Below are 21,579 nucleotides of genomic sequence, written 5' to 3'. Positions count from 1 at the left end.
GATCGAAGCAATAATTGTTCGATAATAGACGACGATGAATTGGAGAATATAGTCTATTTTTACCCGGTGGTAATTGCGTAAACGGTAAATGGTGATCGGGCTGTACAGTTAAGACGATTTGCGTGTACAGAACGCAACTGCTGCGTCTGTTTGACTTTCGATGAAGCACTTCGCTTTGACGCTTAATTGTCGATTCTCCTGGAAGACATTTGACTCTTTCTGGCGTCGTACTGACCTGCCAAGAATGCTCGTCGAGTACACCGTTTGAGTACCTTAGCAAAGTTTAACGAACGTAACGCAAAACGCTCGAGAAACGAAGCGAAGGAACGGACAATTTTCGATGATTTATCGATTAAAGCCAGGGAATGGAATTAAACTCTTACTAGAAGTTGTTAAAAATATTTCTGAAAATATTAGATAGAAAAGTAGCATATGTATTTACAATGGAGCAGTTGAATACCAATACTAATATAACTAGTATTAAATACTGGTATCGATATAGCTGATATTGAATACTGGTACCAATTATAGATAGTAGAAATACTGGTATTGGGGCGAGTAGTGTTACATACTTGCATTGATATAACTAGTATTAAATACTGGTATTGGGTACTGCTATAACGAGTACTATGTACTGGTATTGCTATAACTAGTACTATGTGCTGGTATTGCTATAACTAGTATTGTGTACTTGTACTGCTATAATTAGTATTGTGTACTGGTACTGCTATAATTAGTATTGTGTACTGGTACTGCTATAATTAGTATTGTGTACTGGTACTGCTATAATTAGTATTGTGTACTGGTACTGCTATAATTAGTATTGTGTACTGGTATTGCTATAACTACTACTATGCACTGGTATTGCTATAACTAGTATTGTGTACTGGTACTGCTATAATTAGTATTATGTACTGGTACTGCTATAACTAGTTTTGTGTACTGGTACTGCTATAACTAGTGTACTGGTACTGCTATAACTAGTGTACTGGTACTGCTATAGTATTATGTACTGGTACTGGTGTAACTAGTATCAAATACCAGTATTTGTATAACTGATATTACACCGGTATTTAAAATATCTCCTCCATACATAAAATTTCTTTATATTATTTTCCCTGGACGCAGAAAATATTTCCAAAGACGAAAATGTTCAATCCGATGGTTTCTCGAGACTCGAATGACTCCCGAGAGATCTCTTCGAAAGAAAACACTGGTATTTAGATGAAACACTCCATGATAATTCATAAAAGTGTGCTCGCGTGTTCTCTACGAGAGATTCGTACCCAGCAATTTACGTCGAATGACTGGAAATATTCTCTCGAAGATGCAGCGAACATTTTGCCACGCACAGGAATGATAATGACAATAATTGGATCGAAATAGCCGGTTGGTCGATAATTAGCTCATTGTTTATCGGATAACGCACTCACATTCTGTTCTCAACATCTTTTTTTGTTTTCAACTCGCCACGGTATCGCCTTTGTTCCTTCTCGGTGTGTTCGATAACAAAAAGCGGAATGCTATTTCTGGCATTCGTGTACGCGCGAAACGTCTATCGGGAAAAACATGCGAAGGGATGTTTGCTTTAATTAGTAGAGAATCGATAACAAAGTGTACGACACAGTTGCGATAACCTGCGATGCTACGCGATCATTTCGAATTAAAATACATAAAAATCGTCCATTTATTCTAACGAAAAATATTAAATAATAATTCGAGCCTAATTCTCCAATCGAAATACATCAAATTCATCGATTTATTCCAACGAGAAGTATCGAATAATAATTCGAATTTAATCTTCGAATGAAAATATGTCGAATTCATTTATTTACTCTAACGAAAAATACTAAGTCACGTGCCTCGTGTACGAAAATAATTTTCCCACGTATTCGTCTTGTTAAGGGCAATAATTTAACAACGTCTCATTAGTTGACATTTTCGAGCGTGCAAAATAATAATATAAACTTCCATTAGTTACCCTGCACAGTATCGGTAAAAGAATTTATCCACTTACACACTTCACTGTTACATTGTTCAAGCAATATTAATACCAAAAGGTCAGAAACTTTATTAAAATTTCGCCCGTAAAAATTTTGTAAAATTATCGTTCGCGCGACTCCTAGTGTAAATTGAAATTGAAATATTCCCGAACAAGTGAGACACGAGGTTTCTCGATCTGATAAGAAAAAAAAATTTGTAAAATTTTCGAAATATTCGACGGTAGTCGCGGTTATGGTGTATACGATCGAGTACACTTGGTTGTGCGTTGAAAAGAATCGAGCAACCTTGAAAAATTCGATCGAACTAATCGAATTCTTTATCTCGCATTTTTTTTTGTCTTCTCTTCTTCTGGATTCCTAGAAGCGGCGAATCAAAGTATTCGTAATCTCGAGATTTATCTCGTGGTACGTTGCAACATCCGTAGCTCCGAGCCACGAAATCGGCAATAATCTTTGTACCGCGATACGCCTTCGTTTCGCGTATCGAACACATTCGAGTACGATGATTTGCTAATCAGACGAGGCTGGATTCGCAACGAGAACGAGAAAGACGCGTTACGAGGGGTCCAGCGGACTAATTGGAAGAAAATCGCGTTGATTTACGCGACGAGGCGGACCATAAATCATTTCGACTCGCGAAATTGCTTCACCGAGGCCGATACTCGCGTCGATCGCGGCTGTATTTTATCATTTTATTCACCTGGTGTCCCGTTTCGAACCCACCGTGCAACTACGTTCCATCGTAGTCTAATTATAGCGGTAGAAAATTGTGAGGATCGTTCCTTTTATTGCCTACCATTTTTATTCAGCTCACTTCAAACTTCTCCAACCTTTTCGACCGGTTCGCGATAGGTGTATCTTTGGAAAAATATTCTCAATCTAATTTCTTTATTCTCCTATTAGTTTTCTACATTTTCCCCTCTATTTCTTCTCTATCATTTTGTTTTTTTTTTTTTTTTGTAATTTATTTCAAAACTTTCCCCACCGTTTGAATCGGTTTGCAATAGTCGTACCTATGGAAAAGTATTGTTGATTCGATTGTTTATATTCTTATTATTTTTCTACCACTTTTTCCCTATTCTTTTCTTATCATTTTTATGAAACATATCTCAAATTTTTTCTACCGTTTGAATCGGTTTGTAACAGTCGTTGTATGTTTGAAAAGTACTGTTGTGTTCGTTCTTTTTATTCTTCACAATTTATAATAAACCTATATCAAATTTTTCCTACCGTTTGAATCGGTTTGTAATAGTCGTACGTTTGAGAAAGTATCATGGAAATTCTTTCTTTTTAATAAATCCATTTCAAATTTCTCCCATCATTCGAATCGATTTACAATAGACGTATGTTTGAACAAGTATTGTTACATTTGCGAATAAAACATTGAACGCCAACCGATCGTTATGAACAAATATACAGGGTGAAATAAATTACGAGTTCGTGCTCGCGTATATAGAATGACAAAACACTTCAAGACCGTTTCGAACTTTAACGTTCTATAGTTAGATCGATTTCAAATCGAACGATACACCTGCGATCTTTCACAGAGTCCGTGATAATACAATGTAATGAAATTCGAAAGAAATTTCCTCTCGGTTGTTTTCTTTTCTTTCTTTCTTTTTTTTCAAATTCTGAATTGCCCTTTATCGCTTACTGTTATTTTTCTTTTAGCAACCATACGTGCCAAGGAAGTCTTTCGCAATCATTCTATTTAAGTTCGCGAACGAACCACGGGAAAATAATTCTCTTGAAAATACTTGAAAAAAATTCGATCTTTCGGATTATTTAATTTCGTATTAATTTCTGCACAGTACCCGAACGTTTAATTAAATGTTTCTATGAACTGTATAGCTTAATACGTATCAAGAGAAATTTCCATTATATACAAATTAATCGGATCAATGCACATTTATACCAAACTTTCTATTTATTTTATATTTTAACGAATATTCATCATTCCCTCGTAGATAGAATCCATTTAGTTAAATGTATATACTTTATTAATCAACGGAAATATTCCGAATGTATGAAACTTCATAATACAATGAGAGAACTAGGAAGATACAAAACTATCCATCACTACAGCTGCAATTATAGAAAAACAATGTATTGCAAGAACGTAATGGGTCAAAAAAGACCCGAGGGATGCACTAGGGCTAGAAAAATTGAAAACAAAAATTTCTATCCATTATTCGTGTCTCTGTATTTATCGAGAAAATTTCCTAAAAAAAAAAGTATTTTTTATGCTCGGAAAAAAATTTCCAAAAAACATTCCGGTATTATTCTTCGAATTAAAAGATTGGAAATATTGGGTTGTTCGGAAAGTCATTTGGTTTTCCAAAATGGAGAATATATAATTGAATAAAATTTTTATACATTTTAAAAAAAATCGTGTTTCATTTTCACCAACAAAAAAAAACGAAGTGACTTTCCTGACAATCCAATAGAATTTCGAAATTTCAAATTTTCGGTTTGAAAATTTCATTCACCGTCGGTTGTTGTTTCTAATGTCTAGAACGGGACCTCGTGTCGGTGGCCCGCAGCCACCACCATGATTCGTTTTTACGGGGGAGGGTGGGAGGACTCTAAACGAATTCCGATCTCGTATTCGCGGCGCATTTCACGCTCGAAAGCGAGACTTCCGCTTCAAAAAGTGGCCTCAAACGGGGACGCCGACCTTCTGTCGATCAACGATCGATCCAACGTGCCCGATGAATCTAGGAAGGGGCCTTGAATTCCCCGATGAAAACTGTCGTGGCTCTCGGTCGCCCCAAGGACAGACTAATTAACGGAAGGTAATAATCAGGAGGAATCTCGAGCCCGTTCGATCGCGTCTAAATTATTGCTCTGCAATTTAGTTTGCAGTTGTAAGTTAAGACGGTGAAATTCATTCCCTTGCCTCCATCAAGGGTGGGTTTAGCACCTATTTTCTTCGAATTTGTTCAGGGATATAATTAGAATATTTTATGTAAGAACGTAGATCAGTGTGCCTCGAGTCATTGGTAATTTTAATTGTACAAATAAGTTACTTTTTGTTTACCATACCTGGCTTCGTTATATTAAATACAATTATTTAGTTCTTCGTGAACAGAAATATATACGAATTCAAATATTTTTATTCGAAAAATTGCCCTGTGAAAATTTCAAAGTGAATGATGTACGTAAGTTGGAAAACACTGATCTGTGTATTCGATCTTTATCAAGTCCTCTCGTCCTATTTAATCAACACGAAACAAACATTCAAAGCTATTGCGAAACATTGTGCTATTCTTGCGCTAATTTCACCCGGGAATTCTTTTCTTTCGATTCTATCCATTAGCGGAAAATTGCAACGCAAGTAAAGGCTCGTTTTAACCGTTTTTACTTCAATGCGACTATACTCGATCAGTCGCGTGCGGTAAACGCCGATGGGCGTTCAACGTGTACATATACTAGATACGAGAGAAAACCTCTCGCACACGGTGCAAGGTATCCGTCGAAGTTGTCTCTAGCTGAACGTTCAACAGAAATATTTTTACAATTTAAATAATTCGAGTCACTGGGTTTAATACATGAATACAATGGTATAAAAACAATATACGAAATATAAACAATATACGAAACATGAACAATATACAAACAATATACGAAACATGGACAATATACAAACAATATACGAAACATGAACAATATACAAACAATATACGAAACTAAAACAATACACAAACAATATACGAAACTAAAACAATACACAAACAATATACGAAACAAAAACACTACACAAACAATACCCAAAACATAATATTGTTTCAACAATCGATCGATTCCCGTCCCTCGTTACTTCCCATCCAACAACCAAAAATTAAAATTCGAAGAAGTATCACGATCGACTAACCTTCGCCGTTGCGTTTTCGGATTAATGAACAATCTCGTTAACAATGTACCATTCGTTGTTTCGCTTCCCCTGTGTGTTGACCGACGAGTCATCTGCATATGCAAGTATCCGGGGTTTCACGGTCCCGTGGCCACGGTGCTCTCCCGAAGAGGTTAATATTTCACGAGGCTTCGCGATGGTTTCGTTCGACGCGTACGATCGAGCGATCGATGCATCGATCGTGCACGGACCCAGCGATTGTACGGGGGTTCCTCCTCTCTCGTTAGTCGTCGACTCAACGTACGGGAGAGGAAACGAAAAGGACGAGAGAGACACGGTCGCCGGAAACGTGTGCCGCCTGGTACGCCGATCGATCCTCGATCGGACGTAGGGAATCGTTCACCGTCGATGGTGATGGTGCGCGTTACAGATCGATATATGGCCTGGGCGCATCGATTGTATAACGGGTCGCATTGGAATTCCATCGTCGATTCGCGATCCACGTCGCGCGAATACCGATACACCGGTTCCAATCGGTATCGTCCTTCGACGATTGGTGACACAGTGATAGTTGGGAAAATTTGGAACGAAACACGCGCCAACGACATATACACAGGGTGCGAGGAACGTGACCGTAGTTCAATTCCCTCTCCCTGAAACGTTTCTTTTTTTTTTTTTTTTTTTTTCGTCGGTTTGCGAGACCAACCGGTACAAATTGTTCCTTTTTTTTTCGAGATTCAAATTCTCTTGCAAATATTCGAGAATTTTCGTTCGAATTGTTTAAAATGCATCGATGCGTAGGATACGTTTAGGTGTGTTGGAATTTTTGTTACTCGAGGGAGAAGGTGTCTCGAGTGTATTTTTTTTTTTGTGTTGAAAAGTGGGTCCAATCTGACCCTCAGGGATTTTAACGCGCTTTCGTAGGATGATGAATTATGAGTCTCTGTTGGGGATACGTGGAACGTTAGATGTAGATACTCGATAAGTGTGAAGATACCGATAATTGAAGCACGGTACACCTTGGGCTGCACTTGTGTGTATATTAATCTGCGATGGAGATCGCTGTGGCGTAGATGTAAAATCGATTACTCGGTGAACTTTATCGTACCGACTGGTTAATTAAGTTACATCGTGGATAAATTTAGTTATTTATATCTTAACAAGTACCGAGTGTCCACGCTTCAAGTTGTACGTATTGCGAGAGGAATCTCTGTTCTATCGTTCTGCAAAAGGACGACGAGAAGGACAGATCGTGCTTCTTTCTATTTGTCATTGAACAGAGAAAGAGAGACCAATTCCCAAGCAAATAGAATGTGGTAACACGAGTAAGTAGAATGTGGTCGGTGTCGAGTAATTTTGCTCAGTGACCCTTCTGACCCACCACTTTGCCCTCGTGGTTGAAATTCTTTCAAAACTAGATCTTTTTCTCCTCCTGGAATACCTAAAATCAAACCTAAATTTCTCTCTCGAAGTAACATTTACAATTTCGATCCACTGGAGCCACCCTTCGAATTTAAATCCAATTCGGTAATACTTCAGTACCCAAAATTGTCATCACAATTCACTAATTGTTTCATTTTATTCACAATTGTTTCATTTTATTCAACGAATACAATATTCTTTATCCGGATATAAATTTTGTTACACACACAGTAACAAAATCACCGCAACATCACCGTATTTTTTAATCGCAATAATCCAAAGAGGATCGCGTGCGGGAGACCATCGAAGGGTCGTGTGTTCGATGCACGAGTGCATTAATGCATTTATGCATTTCGCGCGCGGCAAGAAATTCTACATTATTTTGACTTTCAATTATACGGTTACGTGTACATTTGCCCGGCGCTAGGTGTTATCCAGCTCGATCGGTGATTGGCCGAGTGGAGCGACGAACACCGAAGCGTTAATTCCTTTCTTTGCGCAACGAGAGGAGTATCTTCGGCTTCCAAGTGAACACCATTCGGCGCGTCATCGTCGTACCGAGACTATTCGCTGCCTGGTACAGTTAGGTTCGACTCGGTCGTGGCTGGGTTTCCCGCGAGCGGGTTTCCGAGTATTTCCGTGAATTACCCGAGGCGACTGACTCCGGAGTCGAGGATTTCCCGTGCGTCGAGCGAACCTCATATTCCGCGAGGAATCTTATCTCGAAATTTAACGACCGACCCGTGACCGAAATTGCTCGTGTGCTCGTCGAAAACCGTGAGAGAGAAAGAGATAGAGAGAGAGTAAGAGAGAGGTGGGTGGGAGAAAAGCTGTCTGTGCACCCGGTGAGTCGTAAAAGGAGGACCGAACGACGCTCGAATGTTTTATTAAACAACGAAGAGTGGCGCGTTTAATCGGCTCGTATGCGACACCGATCTCGCGATTTTAATCGCCGCCGATTGCGACATTCTCGTTCGCTTATCTTATCGGTCAACGTCGATCCTACGAAACGGATACGACGCGTCGGTGATATTCGGTTGTGCATCGGGTGTCGCGGATGTTGCGACCGAGGGAGTGCAACCGGTCGAGTGTAAGATTTTTTATTTTATTTTTCATCGATGTGAACGAAAAGTACCGAATTATATGTTTTTTTTTTTAATTTCCAAGTCTCGATTAGGAGCTGGGATCACCGTGTTGGTTAAACGAGTAGAAATTATTTCAGTTATCCGGGGAGATAGTATTTCAGTTATCCGGGGAAATGGTGTTTCACCAAGGGAGTGTAATGAATCGAAGATTCGTGCGGTGATCATTTTCTTTCACAAGGGGGACGAAAGATTTTTTTTTATTTTCTTTTCCATCGATGGAAACGAAAATAACCGAATTATGTTTTTTTTTAATTTCCACCGCGGTGAATCTTCGCGAAAGAAATTATTTCTTACGACGTTTGTTTATGTAATTTACGTTTTCGTGGGAGTGTCTCGATTGGGAGCTTGGATCACCGTGTTGGTTAAACGAGTAGAAATTATTTCAGTTATCCGGGGAGATAGTATTTCAGTTATCCGGAGAAATGGTGTTTCACCAAGGGAGTGTAATGGATCGAAGATTCGTGCGGTGATCATTTTCTTTCACAAGGGGGACGAAAGATTTTTTTTTATTTTCTTTTCCATCGATGGAAACGAAAATAACCGAATTATATGTTCTTTAATTTTTACCGTGTTGAATTTTCGTGAAAGAAATTATTTCGTACATTTGTTTGTGACAAGTTACGTTTCATGGGAGTATCTCGATGGTAACGAAGATCACCGTGTTGATTAACCGAGGAATGGCAATTATTTCAGTTATCAGAGTAGGTATTATTTCAGTTATCCGGAGAGATAGTATTTCAATGAACCAAACATCCGGAATGGAAATATCGTATTCGTGCTGTGAATATAGTTACTTAACTTACTCGAGATGTTCTTTCGGTAAATTAATTATCCAGGGTGAAATTATTTCAGTTATCCGGGTTGAACGTGCTTCGCTTATTCGGGAAGGTGTAATATCATTCGATAATATGAAATTATTTCAGCCGTTAGCGCACAATCGTTTCAGTTACACGAGGCGCGAGAATGTCAGTTATCCGGGTGGCACGGAACGGTTTACTTCACGTGAACCGTATTGTGACGATGTAAATTTTGAAATCCACCTATCTTGCACCGTCTCGCGTCGCCAAAACGACCGAAATACGGGTATACAGTTGGCAGCCCGCCACAGACTATCGATAAATAAGATTACACCGCTAAACTTAGTTCTGCATCGGAGGAGAAACGAAATTTCAATCGAAACGCGCGCAATAAACACGAGGAGTCCTCGACCATTCCATTATCTTGATTTTCAAAAACGAAATACATCGCAGCATTGTAATAAAATCTCAATTTGTCAAATGCATATACGATTTTTCGTTTTTTTTGTTCATTGGTCGTCTCGTCGTGCACCGCGACGCTACTCTAACGATATTCCGAGAAGTGTCGTCGACTTCAAGGATTTTCGCACGCGAAAAACGACATAAATCGCAATCAATCGATAAAGACCGTGCTTGACTCAACGGTGATGTGTTTCCCAGCACGTGGGAAACATTATCGACGGACATCACTGGAGGAAATATATATATAATATATAATATATGTTTGTGTATGCATATGTTTGTGTATGCATATGTTTGTGTATGCATATGTTTGTGCGTACGTACGTGTATATGTATGTATGTATATGTTTGTGTGTACGTACGTATATATGTATGTATGTATATGTTTGTGTTTACGTACGTATATATGTACGTATACGTTTGTATGTACGTACGTATGTATATGTTTGTATGTACGTACGTATATATGTATGAATATGTTTGTATGTACGTACGTATATATGTATGTATATGTTTGTATGTACGTATGTATGCATATATAAAATATGTATGTACGTATGTATGCATATGTAAAATATGTATGTACGTATGTATGCATATGTAAAATATGTATATACGTATGTTTGCATATGTATGTATACGTATGTATGCATATATTCGTACGCAATAAAGAATATATTTATAAATACATATATATATATTCTTTATTGCGTACAGATCTTCATAACTGGATACGAGGTAATAACGCGCGGCTGAAATAATAAAAGTCATCGATTGATCGGATACTTGCACAATAAGCAACGTCGTCGGGCACGCGGCCCGATATTGCGTTCGGCGAGATACAATGACGCCGCTCGGGACAAAAATGTTTTCCCGGTAATGACGCCACGGAAAAAAAAGCCAGTCGAGCGTTTAAACGGTGAGGCCTAGTTTTTTTTCCCCTTTTTTTTTTCTTTCTTTCCTTTCTTTCTCAGCGTCGAATAAAAGCGAGCTGGTGCTGGTTCGCGAGACGACGTTGCCCGTGAGAGCCGCAGACGACGAAATGACCACGCGGGTGGGAGAGCTTATATCGCCTGGAAACTTCGTGGAAAAGTTCTCGTTTGTTCAGGACGCGCGCTTTTAATTAAAATTTAGGTTCCCTTCTCTGCTTCTGACGCGAGCATTTTATTTTTGAACGTACCACCATTCTAGTCGCTCGAGCAGCTGGAAATCTTTAACGCGAAATATGTATTAAAATGTAATTGCTTTTTTGTCACTATTGAGGATTTCGTATGATAAAGTACACTCGATCGGTCATCAAAACGAGAGAAGTATAATTTTGTATACAAGTAATTTTGTGTACGAGTTGAGTACCAAGTGGTATTATTTTTGAACGTATAATATATTGGAGAAAGTTTCGAGTCGAAAGATTGGTAATGTTCAATGTTAAAAGTTTGTATTTCGTGTTTCTTCTTTATAGTCAGGGTCGTGTTCTTCTTCAAACGTGAAAAATGAGTCGTATTCGAATTAAATTCGAGCAGATGTATTCAGCGGTTCGTGATGAAAAACACAAGTATGCATCCTCGTTGGCGAACTTGTCGCAGAATATTGTTTCGGACTATATTCTGACCACGGCCGGATCCGTGGACTTGATTTACAGTAGCGGTCCAGTCGCGGCACACGGTCACGTTTCAGTCGGGATCCGTTAAAATATTGCGCTTCTCGAACGAGAACTGAATAATATTTTATCGAACTGTAACTGGAACGTGACCAGATCGACGTTGTAAATCAACTTGCAACGCTGTTTCCTCTCTTATCTTCTTTCGATAAGTGCGAGGTGTAGTCTTCGTTTTGGTCAGTCGTCTATGATGAATGGGTTCTAACATCTTTGCGAATACCCAAAGAGATGCACTTCTCGAACGGTTACAGAACGTAAGGAATCCTTGCGCAGACGCGAGAATTTATTTCTAGCGAACAGATTGCTTCTGATCGCGTCGAAATAGTCGAGTACTCGACGAATAGTATTCGAATTTTCGACTGTTCGAACAATATGGGAATATTCGAGTACTCGAGCGATAGTGGTACAAGCAACTATTCAAATGGTATTCGAATAGTGAGGTATTCGAACGGTTGTGGAACAATTCGATATTCGAATGGCATTGAAATAATCAAATATTCGAGCGGTACTAGGATAATCAGATACTTGAACCTATTCAAACGTTCTTGGAATAGTGAAGTACTCAAATGGTATCAGAGTAGTCAAATATTCGAATAATATCCGAACAGATACTTTGATAATACTGGAGCAGTCAACTGTTCATTAGTATTGGAATACTTGAGTACTCGAATGGTATTGGAATAGTCACCTATTCAAATAATCCTGGAATAATCACCCACTCGTGTAGTATTGGAATAGTCTATTCAAATAGCCCTGGAATAATCACCTACTCGTGTAGTATTGGAATAATCGTGTACTCGAATAGCCCTGGAACGATCACCTATTCAAATATCACTGGAATAGTCACATCTATTCAAATAGCCCTGTAATAATCACCTAACTCGTGTAGTATTGGAATAATCGTCTATTCGAATAGCCCTGGAACAATCACCTATTCAAATATCACTGGAATACTCACACCTATTCAAACAGTATTTGAATAATAAATTACTCGAGTAGTATTGGAATAGTCGACTACTCAAATGGCCCTGAAACAATCACCTATTCAAATATCACTGGAATACTCACACCTATTCAAATAGCCCTACTCGTGTAGTATTGGAATAATCGTCTACTCAAATAGCCCTGGAACAATCACCTATTCGAATATCACTAGACTAGACGCACCTATTCAAACAGTATTTGAATAATGAATTACTCGAGTAGTCTCCAAATGATCGAACATTCCTGCGAGTCGAATGTCACCGAAACGTACTCGAGTAACCAAGTCGGGAATCGAGTATACTCGTACGGAGAAAAATCGAAGCAGTACTCGCGGCGCCACCGTAGAGAAGTTACTCGACCGTAACTCGATTCGAGTTCCCGGTGGCCACCGTCTGGAGGACACACGACCGGGTGCGTTTCGAAGCCGCGTGTCCCATTGTTCGTAGACGGACGTATTTACGAAACGTCTGCCGGGAAGAACCCGTCGGACGCAGGTGTCGCAGGAAATTTCGAAACAGTCCCGGCCTACGTGCTGCTACACACCGTGCACGGGGTCACCTTTCTCCCTTCCGATGGAAGTCCGCCGGCGCGATTCTCTTTCTGCCTTGTACGTCGCCTGGAAACCCGTTTCCAAGCACCGCGCTACGCCTCGGGACGATCGGCGCGCGCAATTGCACCGCGATCGGACCGATGCGACCCGACGCCGATGCACCGAGACGGACAGACTCGTTATCGGACCCGAGCATCTACGAAAAACGCTGACTTGGTTCACAGCCATGCTCGTTTTCGATACGTGGGCGAAAATAGTGCCGAGCGGTTTCGTTCGCCTCGAACCGACGGTATTGCGTTTCGAAACGACGTCTCCAGTTGACGAATAAAACGGGAATTATAGAAAAAAAAAAAAAAGAAAGAAAGAAACATACAAGACACGTTGCCCGGCTCGAATCTTTTCGATAATTCTATCGTGAATTTACAAATCGTAACTAATTTCAACTCGTGACGAAATTAAGAAAATTTCTGATTCACAATTGGGAAATAATTAATAATTACAAAATTATGGAGAAACGACGAAAAAACTAGGAACGAGAGTGCAAATGGAATTTTGTTTTCAAAAATACAAAAAGCATGTTGCAACACGTGAAATTTTTTTCGGTTACACGTTCTCGCGCGATTTAAACGAAAAAGTGGGAAGAAATGTGCGAAATGAAACGAATTTTCGGAAATTTTACATCTAACTCTTAATGTACACGCTCTTGCGCAATAATACCGAACGTTCACATCGGGCACCACGAGTGCCGACGAGAACGCACGAGTGAAAATACAAATAAAACACGAAAAAGGATATATTGCACGCTCGAGCTCGACGAGTACATTTCAAATTGTTTATTCACACGTTCTTGCGCAACGAGACCCCGAAAATCAGGAATTAACAAAACGATAGGAATCAAAATACAAAATAAAACGTAACTGTTTTGGCTCTAGATTGAAAAAAAAAAAGAAAAACTCCATGTAAATGAAACCCCAAAAATCACGAATTAACGGAACGATGTTGGCTCTGGATTGAAAAAAAAAGAAAAACTCCATGTAAATGGAACCCCAAAAATCACGAATTAACGGAACGGTAGGAATCAAAATACAAAATAAAACGTAACGGTATTGGCTCCAGATCGAAAGAAAAAAGATTCCATTTAAAATTTATTATTCACACAATTGTTACGTGGGCAGAGAGAATTTTCCAGCAGTGTGAATCGACGTTACGAGAGATCCGAGACGGAAGAGACAACGCAAAATGTAGGCCAGTGCTTGCGATTATCTTTGAAAGAAAATAGGGGACATTGGTTGCGAAACGGACAACAGGATGGTAAAACAGTGAAGGGGAGGGTGGTGAGGGGGTAAAACGCGAAGATACGAGACGGCAAATTTGCTTCCAGATATCCCGCTTTATTGACCGATTATCATATTTTTACGCGGAGCATCTGTTCAATTTGGAGTGCCGCCAGGACGTTATCTCTCCTCCTCGTGTCGATCGATAAGGTGGCCTCAAACCCGGGGATAATCCACGGGTCCGCGATAATCTCGAACCAACCGTGTACAGTCCTCCGAATCGTACGTCGCGGTTATACCAGCCCAAGGTTCTCCGCAAACGGGTAAATGTTCCATGAAAACGAGGCCCGGAGAAAAAAACCGGGGTGGAGATGATGAAAAATGAAAGACACGGATGGCGAAACGTGTCCTGGACACGACCACCGAGCGACGAAGAAAACGACCACTCGCGAGCGAAACGTATCATTACGTCGTTACGATGAATACAACACCGGTGTGGAATCGTCCTGGAACCTGTTCGAGGAGAAGAACGAACGCTTTCGTAAATTTTAATAAACGATTTTCGGTGCCCGTTCGTTCGACCGCGAGCTGAGAAGAGCAACGCAGAAGCGCGTCCGCTCGTGGCTTGGCACGAGGCGATCGACGAGCTCCTGAAACGTGAAATCGAGCGTAAGTATTAACCCAGGGCCTGTGCATAAACCAACGACGCGTTAGCCTTTATAGTGGGGCTGTATCGCCTGTCTGCCTGACTACCCCCCCACGCAACAGTTGAAATTCCGCTTGGTAACGTTAACGCGGACCGTTGAACACGGAGGATGTGTTTACAGTTGCCGTGTCGAACGAGACTCGTTCACCTGCTGCGAGGGAATAATTATCGGACGTGGTTGTTAAAAAGGCGAGGCTTCCGGGCGAAATTGCCCCGGACACCTGGACGAACGGAGACGTTCGAAACCATACTACGATCTACAGGCTGGTGCAGACTGTACACACCTACGGGCGAGTAAAAATAACGACGAGGATGGATCGACTGGTAGCTGTACAGGTGATTCCTCACCGATGGTAGTGGGATCCTGGCCAACGAGACGAGTCGAGGAGCAGGATTCCGAGATGTCTACGGGCAACGGGGCCCGCTACGAGCGTTTCTGAACTCGCGGGAACGCGTACACGGATGACGTCAGACTCGAGGAACCTGATTTCGGCCTGCCTAGTAGCATCCGTGGGTGTATAGCGCCCGGCCCAAAGGACTCGGTAATTGATAGCCCCAGATTTGGAGAGGTCGACTGTGGTCATTTTTTGCGATCTGGGGGAAGAGCATTGGGATTTGTGTGGGCCCGATACGTCGTGATTCGGGGCCTCTCGCACCTGGGTGCTTGGGTAGAGGGATATAGGAAGTTGGGGAGCTCGAAGCGTTGGATTAGAGCTCGGAGGAATCGTTTTTGACGATTTTGGCCATGTTGGATATGATAACGATAGATTTTGGGGTAGTGTCCTTTGGTATTTTGAAGAGTCTTGGGACTTGGAGAACTTCTGAGATAGCAGAGACATCTTGGATCATATTGGAGGAAGGTTTTTGTAACTTCTGGATGGTCCATATGTTGCGAACTGGGTCCAATGGGTCCTATGATAATCGTAATGGATCCGAGTGGTCATGAGTAATAACTGGTTGGGTCCTGTGATCTTCAGGTGCACAGTTTCAACGATTTGGATAAGGTAGTGTAGTGTTTGCTTTGAGTAGGTAGTGCTTTGAGTTCTGTTAACTTTCACAAGTTTGAAGTCACTCCTACAAGGTCTTTCGAGTTCAAGATTGTTTCTCGTGAGATTAAAATTCTTTCTATGGGGTCTTCTAAGTTCAATATCATCTCTCAATAGTCTAGAGTCATTCCTACAAGGTTTCTTTAGTTCGATATCATCTTCAACAAGTCTCGAGTCATTCTTACAAGATCCTCCGAGTACAATATCACCTTTCATGAGTCCAGGGTCGTTCCTACAGGGTCCTCTGAGTTCAATGTCACCTCCTACGAGTTGGAATTGATTCGTATAGGGTTTTTCGAGTTGCCTAGCAACTATATTCTGCTCCATCGTCCAAATTCTCTTCCCTACTAGCTGTAAACTCTTTTGATTCTATAAACTCAAAAGCATACATTTCTATATTTCTACAGATTCATATATTTTAATAGCTTACAGTTCTATAGTTCTATAATTCTATATTTTTAGAGTTCTATAGTATTATATTTCTAGAGTTCTATAGTACTATATTTCTAGAGTTCTATAGTACTGTATGTCTAGAGTTCTACGGTACTATATTTTTAGGGTTTTATAGTACTATATTTCTAGAGTTTTATAGTACTGCATTTCTATAGTTTTATAGCTCCATATTTCTATTCTCCAACGCATTGGCTTGCAACTCCAGTCCTCGTGTGCTCTAAAAAAACAAAAAAAAGTAAACCCAGGTCCCGTTCAATGCATCGAGCAGCAATTTCTTCTCTCTGCACCCTTCTCGTTTTCCCGGCGTGCAGTGTCGCTCGCAATTTCCCCTCCCCCGGTCGTCGAGGAACTCGGAATAATTAACCGTCTTCCAAACCTGTTTTTCCTTGGCGATCCGCTCTTGTATTTTCGCACGGTCGACCGATTGGCGCGCCGCGGTCAAATTTATTATTTATATCTCCCGCCGAGTCTCGGTGCGACAGTGGGCTTTATTGACTCCACGACTGCCCACATATTAATAGACGGTATGAAATATCGGCCCGTGGTCTTACCTACGCACTTCCCGTTTACGTATTTACACGAAACCGCGTACTGGAAGTGCGCGTCCAAGCACCAGTAAATCGTCCACTCACGGTTGCGACACACCAACGGTACATCCGTGTATATCTTGATACTAGTGACACAGAACCCGCGGGGTGAAGGGGGAGGGAACAGGGGGCTCCCCTCTGTCCCCCTTTCGGGCGCGAGCAACGGTTCTTTCGCGGTCGCTCGCGCTTGTATTCGCGTCGCGAGGCAGCAGTTCTTTCGCGACGCTGTTTGTTTGTTTTCCACGTTACGTATCTGCGTGTAACGTACGTCTCCGCGTCTCGTGCACGACGATTGTTTCGCCCGCGCGTAGGGCAACTTGCCAAACGTGACACTGTCCCGCTTCCGAAAATACCCGGCCCGTTAGTCAGCGAGATTTCGGCGATCGTACCGATCGTAAAGTTCGTAGGCAAACAAGCGGGCGAAAAGTAACGACACGGACCCGTTATGTGTCCGTCTTTTGGCGTGGAAAGACGTAACAATTCGCGGCAAGCTTTTCGACCGTACGCAATTGGGGTCTGGTAACGGAGGATGATCCTTGGGGTACCGGTAACAAAGGAGGTAACGGAGGAGGATGGTTCTTAGGAGTATGGTAATGGAGGACAATTTGTGGCAAGCTTTTCGATTAGATGAAATTGGGGTCTAGTAACAGAGGAGGATGGTCCTTGGGACTCTGGTAACAAAGGAAGAGGTCTGGTAACTGAAGGAGGATACGATCCCTAGGGGTCTAGTAACAGAGGAGGATGGTTTTTAGGAGTATTGTAACGGAGAACAATTTGTGGCAAGCTTTTTGAGCATTTGAATTTGGAGTCTAGTAACAGAGAAGGATGATCCTTGGGGTTCCAGTAACAAAGGAGGTAACAGAGGAGGATGGTTCTTAGGAGTATAGTAACAGAGGATAATTTGTGGCAAGCTTTTGGACCATATGAATTTGGGGTCTAGTAACAGAGGAGGATGATCCTTGGGGTTCCAGTAACAAAGGAAGTAACAGAGGAGAATGGTTCTTAGGAGTATAGTAACAGAGGACAATTTGTGGCAAGCTTTCCGACTATATGAAATTGAGGTCTAGTAACGGAGGAGGGTGGTCCTTAGGACTCTAGTAACAAAGGAAGAGGTCTGGTATTAAAAGGTTGACACGATATCTAGGGGTCTAGTAACAGAGGAGGATAGTCCTTAGGGCTCTAGTAACGAAGAAAGAGGTTTAACAATAGAGAACAATTTGTAGCAAAATAAACTGATAATAGAGTGTCCTCTAGTGACAGAGGATAGTGTTTAGGGGTTTAGTATCGGAGGAGGACACGGTCCCTAGAAGTTTAGTAACAAAGAATTAGCCTGTCGACGCAGTGTGCAGCTGGATTAGTCACTGACGTCGAGGAATACACATAGGATCATGAAAATGGGAGTGTAGGTGAGGTCGAATGCAGATCGGTGGTGACGGGTGAACTCGTCACGATTGGCCGCTAATCGAATTAAAGTGTTCGGAGCAATTAGCGTAGCGACGATACAGATGGGAGAGCAGATGCATCGTTTCGAATCGAGTGACTCCAGCTGGAGTTCCAGCCCATGGATCCTCGTGACACGATATTCTCTCTCGTCGAGTGCCCGTGTCCCGACGTTCCTCGTGAAATTATGCAAATGGCGCATCACCCGGATCGTTACTCTCGTAGAAATAGACGCGTACCATTTCGCGCGATTTTTATTTACTTATTTGAACGGGACCGTTTTGTCATCGGAGTACAAATTTCTCACTATGGTTTGCATGTGGTGGTTTTAGGTATATATTTGCGTAGGACACTTATCGAACACGTATCTGAGGATATCGTTGACAGTGTTCGCAATATGTTGAGTACGCGACCGTGACACGTATACAAGTATGTGATTATACGACTATTCGAGTGCATCACTGTTCAACTATACGATGAACGCGACTGTGTTCGTCTAGGATAATAGAACTGTGCGACTATTCGATGATGCGTGACGAATTTTACGGTCATTGAGTCACGCAACTATGGGACTACAGGACTATGAGAACACATTACTGTAGAACTATAGAAATATAGAGCTATAGTACTATAGAAATATAGAGCTGTAGTACTATAGAAATAGGGAGCTATAGAAATAGAGAGCTATAGTACTATAGAAATATAGAGCTATAGTACTATAGAAATATGGAGTTATAGTACTATAGAAATATAGAGCTATAGAAATAGGGAGCTATAGAAATAGAGAGCTATAGAAATAGAGAGCTATAGTACTATAGAAATATAGAGCTGTAGTACTATAGAAATATAGAAATGTAGAGTTATAGTACTATAGAAATATAGAAATATAGAGCTATAATCCATTAAAATATATGACTACAGATCTATAAAACTATAAAAAGCAATATGAATCACTTATATATTCGATTGTGGAGAACTACAAAAGGTGAGATTTGTTCGAAATGTATCAAGAAAGTATCCATACGAATTAATTGCATGAGCATTCGAAGAGAACGTGTTACGATCGTATTTTCATATTACTGGCTTGCGCAAGACGGAGTTTTATATTTCAAATTGGAAAGTTTAATAATCCGTTAATGTCGGAGCGTCCACGATTTATTTACCGGTAGTTCATTCAACTTTTATTTACCCAAACTGCAATCACCGTTGAGCGCTTTTTCTGTTTTTTCTTTTTTTTTTATTTTGGTTCAATGTACCATTAATTGACACATATATATATTTACATATGTACTTGTTCGGAGAGAAACGAATACACGGAAATGGAAAATAAATGTTTGTCGAACAATTTTCGTTCGTCCATCGACACACCGTGTGTGTATATATATACGTATACATATAGTTCACGCGACAGGAAGTCGTTCGTTTCTCCCCGATCGCTATCACGCTACTGTTTATAATTTCGTAATTTTGTTTTAAGCATTTTGGCACGTAGACGCATGTATTCACACTGCCGTTGTTTTGGATTGTTTGTTGCATCTCAGGTCCCGGCGTATGTCCCAAGATGTTACGCATTCGAGATCAACGGAGAACCTCACTGCATCTTATTTCAGGTATGCGACACAGTAATTGAATACGAATGGCCGACCAATGAATAGCAAGCACGCCGGCGAGGCAACCGTGACTATGCATCCGAGTAAACGCCTTCGATTCGTTTCGAAATTGCACGAATTACCACCTAGAACTCGGGAAATTACCATCTATAGGGTGTCACGAATATTCACACAATTGAATCACCTATATCGCACCCAAAATCAAAAAATTGAACAATAATCGAAACCAACGATCGAGCATCGGTACAATCACCTACGCGAATCTAATTCTGTATCGTTTCCTCGCTGATATATTACATTTTTTATATTTAGTACAGTTATCAGTATAATTACCATTTCTAGTCTGGTATCGTTGCCTAACCGATATTATATTTCTTATATTTAGTACAGTTACCAGTATAATTACCATTCTCCGCAAATACCATTGCTCCGTTTTAATATTCACTCGTTAATCCAATTAAAGGAACAATCCTCTTGGAAACAATAACGGGGTCGTAAAAGACCCACCCCCAGTACCAACCATCCAAACGAAATATCATCTTACCGACCGACGGTCAAATTAGAAATTTTAATTACAACGATTCCTTAATTGTACCCGGAATACCAGGACACCGCGCGCGAGACCGAGTGAACACTTATCGAATTTCTACTCGTTACCTGTTGCAGCGTCCGGGTAATTCGGTTCGCGCCCACCGTCGTTCCCTCGTTCGTGAAAGTTGTTTTTGTTTTGTTTTGTTTTTTTTCCTTTTCTTTTCTTCCCGAGTAATTTCATTCACACGGGTCCACCCCCATTGTTGCTCGCTGTCTTCGTCGGTCATTCGTTCGTAGATTCGTCTTGTGGAGTTCGTTAATGCCACGCATGGTTCGTTGCATCGTGAAATTACATCGCGTCGCGCATCACTGGCCCCGCTTTTGCAGAGAAAACTCCATGCTGAGTAATAATACCACGTTTAACGAGTTCGTCTTGGCTTTCTTCATAGTTTTTTTTCTTCTTTTCTCTCCCTCTCTGCATTCTGTTCTCTTTTCTTTTCTTTTCTTTTTTGCCCCTACTCGACTCGTCTACTCGTAATACGAACGTGTTTTTTTTTTCTTCTTTTTTTTTCTCGCGAATTCGATACGAAGCTCTCAAGATAGAGACGATAAGTACACGGTGAAAGCGTCCGGGGGCGGTCTTTTCGATCGATAATCGATCGTTTCCTTTTCACAGGAGCAAGAGCCGCAGCGTGGATCACGGATTCACGACACCGTTCGATTTGGATTCTTTGCGGAATAAAGTCGAAGGACGCTTCGAATCCGTCGATAAGCTCTCAAAGGGTAAGTGATCTCTTTCGATACGTAATCGGTTCGTCGGACGTCTGAAAATAGAACATTTTCAAACTTCTCGAATAAGAATACAAAAATTGTTACCACAACCGAGTATATTTTCCGTCTTGAAATTTCTAAAAAGAACAATTAAAGGACAAAAGTAATATCTTTAAGGAAGATACGAGCTCTTAAAGTGTAGTAAAAGAAAAGTGTACGAATCAACTACTTTGATTGAAATCTTTGTTAAATACTATTTATACGGTCGTTCTGTCACTTTTTCGAAGC

The 21,579-nt window shown here is 40.9% G+C and overlaps 1 protein-coding gene across 13 annotated transcripts in view; it reads left to right on the top strand.

The window, feature by feature from the left end:
- The window catches only part of Mtd (TLD domain-containing protein mustard), a 252,832-nt gene that overhangs the window by 137,974 nt on the left and 93,279 nt on the right, over positions 1 to 21,579 (top strand). For 8 of the 13 annotated variants that reach the window (XM_076308372.1, XM_076308366.1, XM_076308362.1 and 5 more), the window contains exons 2-3: positions 19,921 to 19,989; positions 21,197 to 21,303. In XM_076308372.1, the coding sequence (XP_076164487.1) occupies positions 19,921 to 19,989; positions 21,197 to 21,303 (176 nt within the window). Of the gene's footprint in view, positions 1 to 15,379; positions 15,396 to 19,920; positions 19,990 to 21,196; positions 21,304 to 21,579 lie in introns of those variants that run through there. The other 5 variants (XM_076308377.1, XM_076308371.1, XM_076308376.1 and 2 more) reach the window with 2 other exon arrangements.

This window comes from Ptiloglossa arizonensis, chromosome 4 (assembly GCF_051014685.1).
Source record: "Ptiloglossa arizonensis isolate GNS036 chromosome 4, iyPtiAriz1_principal, whole genome shotgun sequence".
Lineage (NCBI taxonomy): Eukaryota > Metazoa > Arthropoda > Insecta > Hymenoptera > Colletidae > Ptiloglossa > Ptiloglossa arizonensis.
Note: the sequence above shows the minus strand (reverse complement) of the source record. Positions and strands in the feature narration are given on the sequence as shown.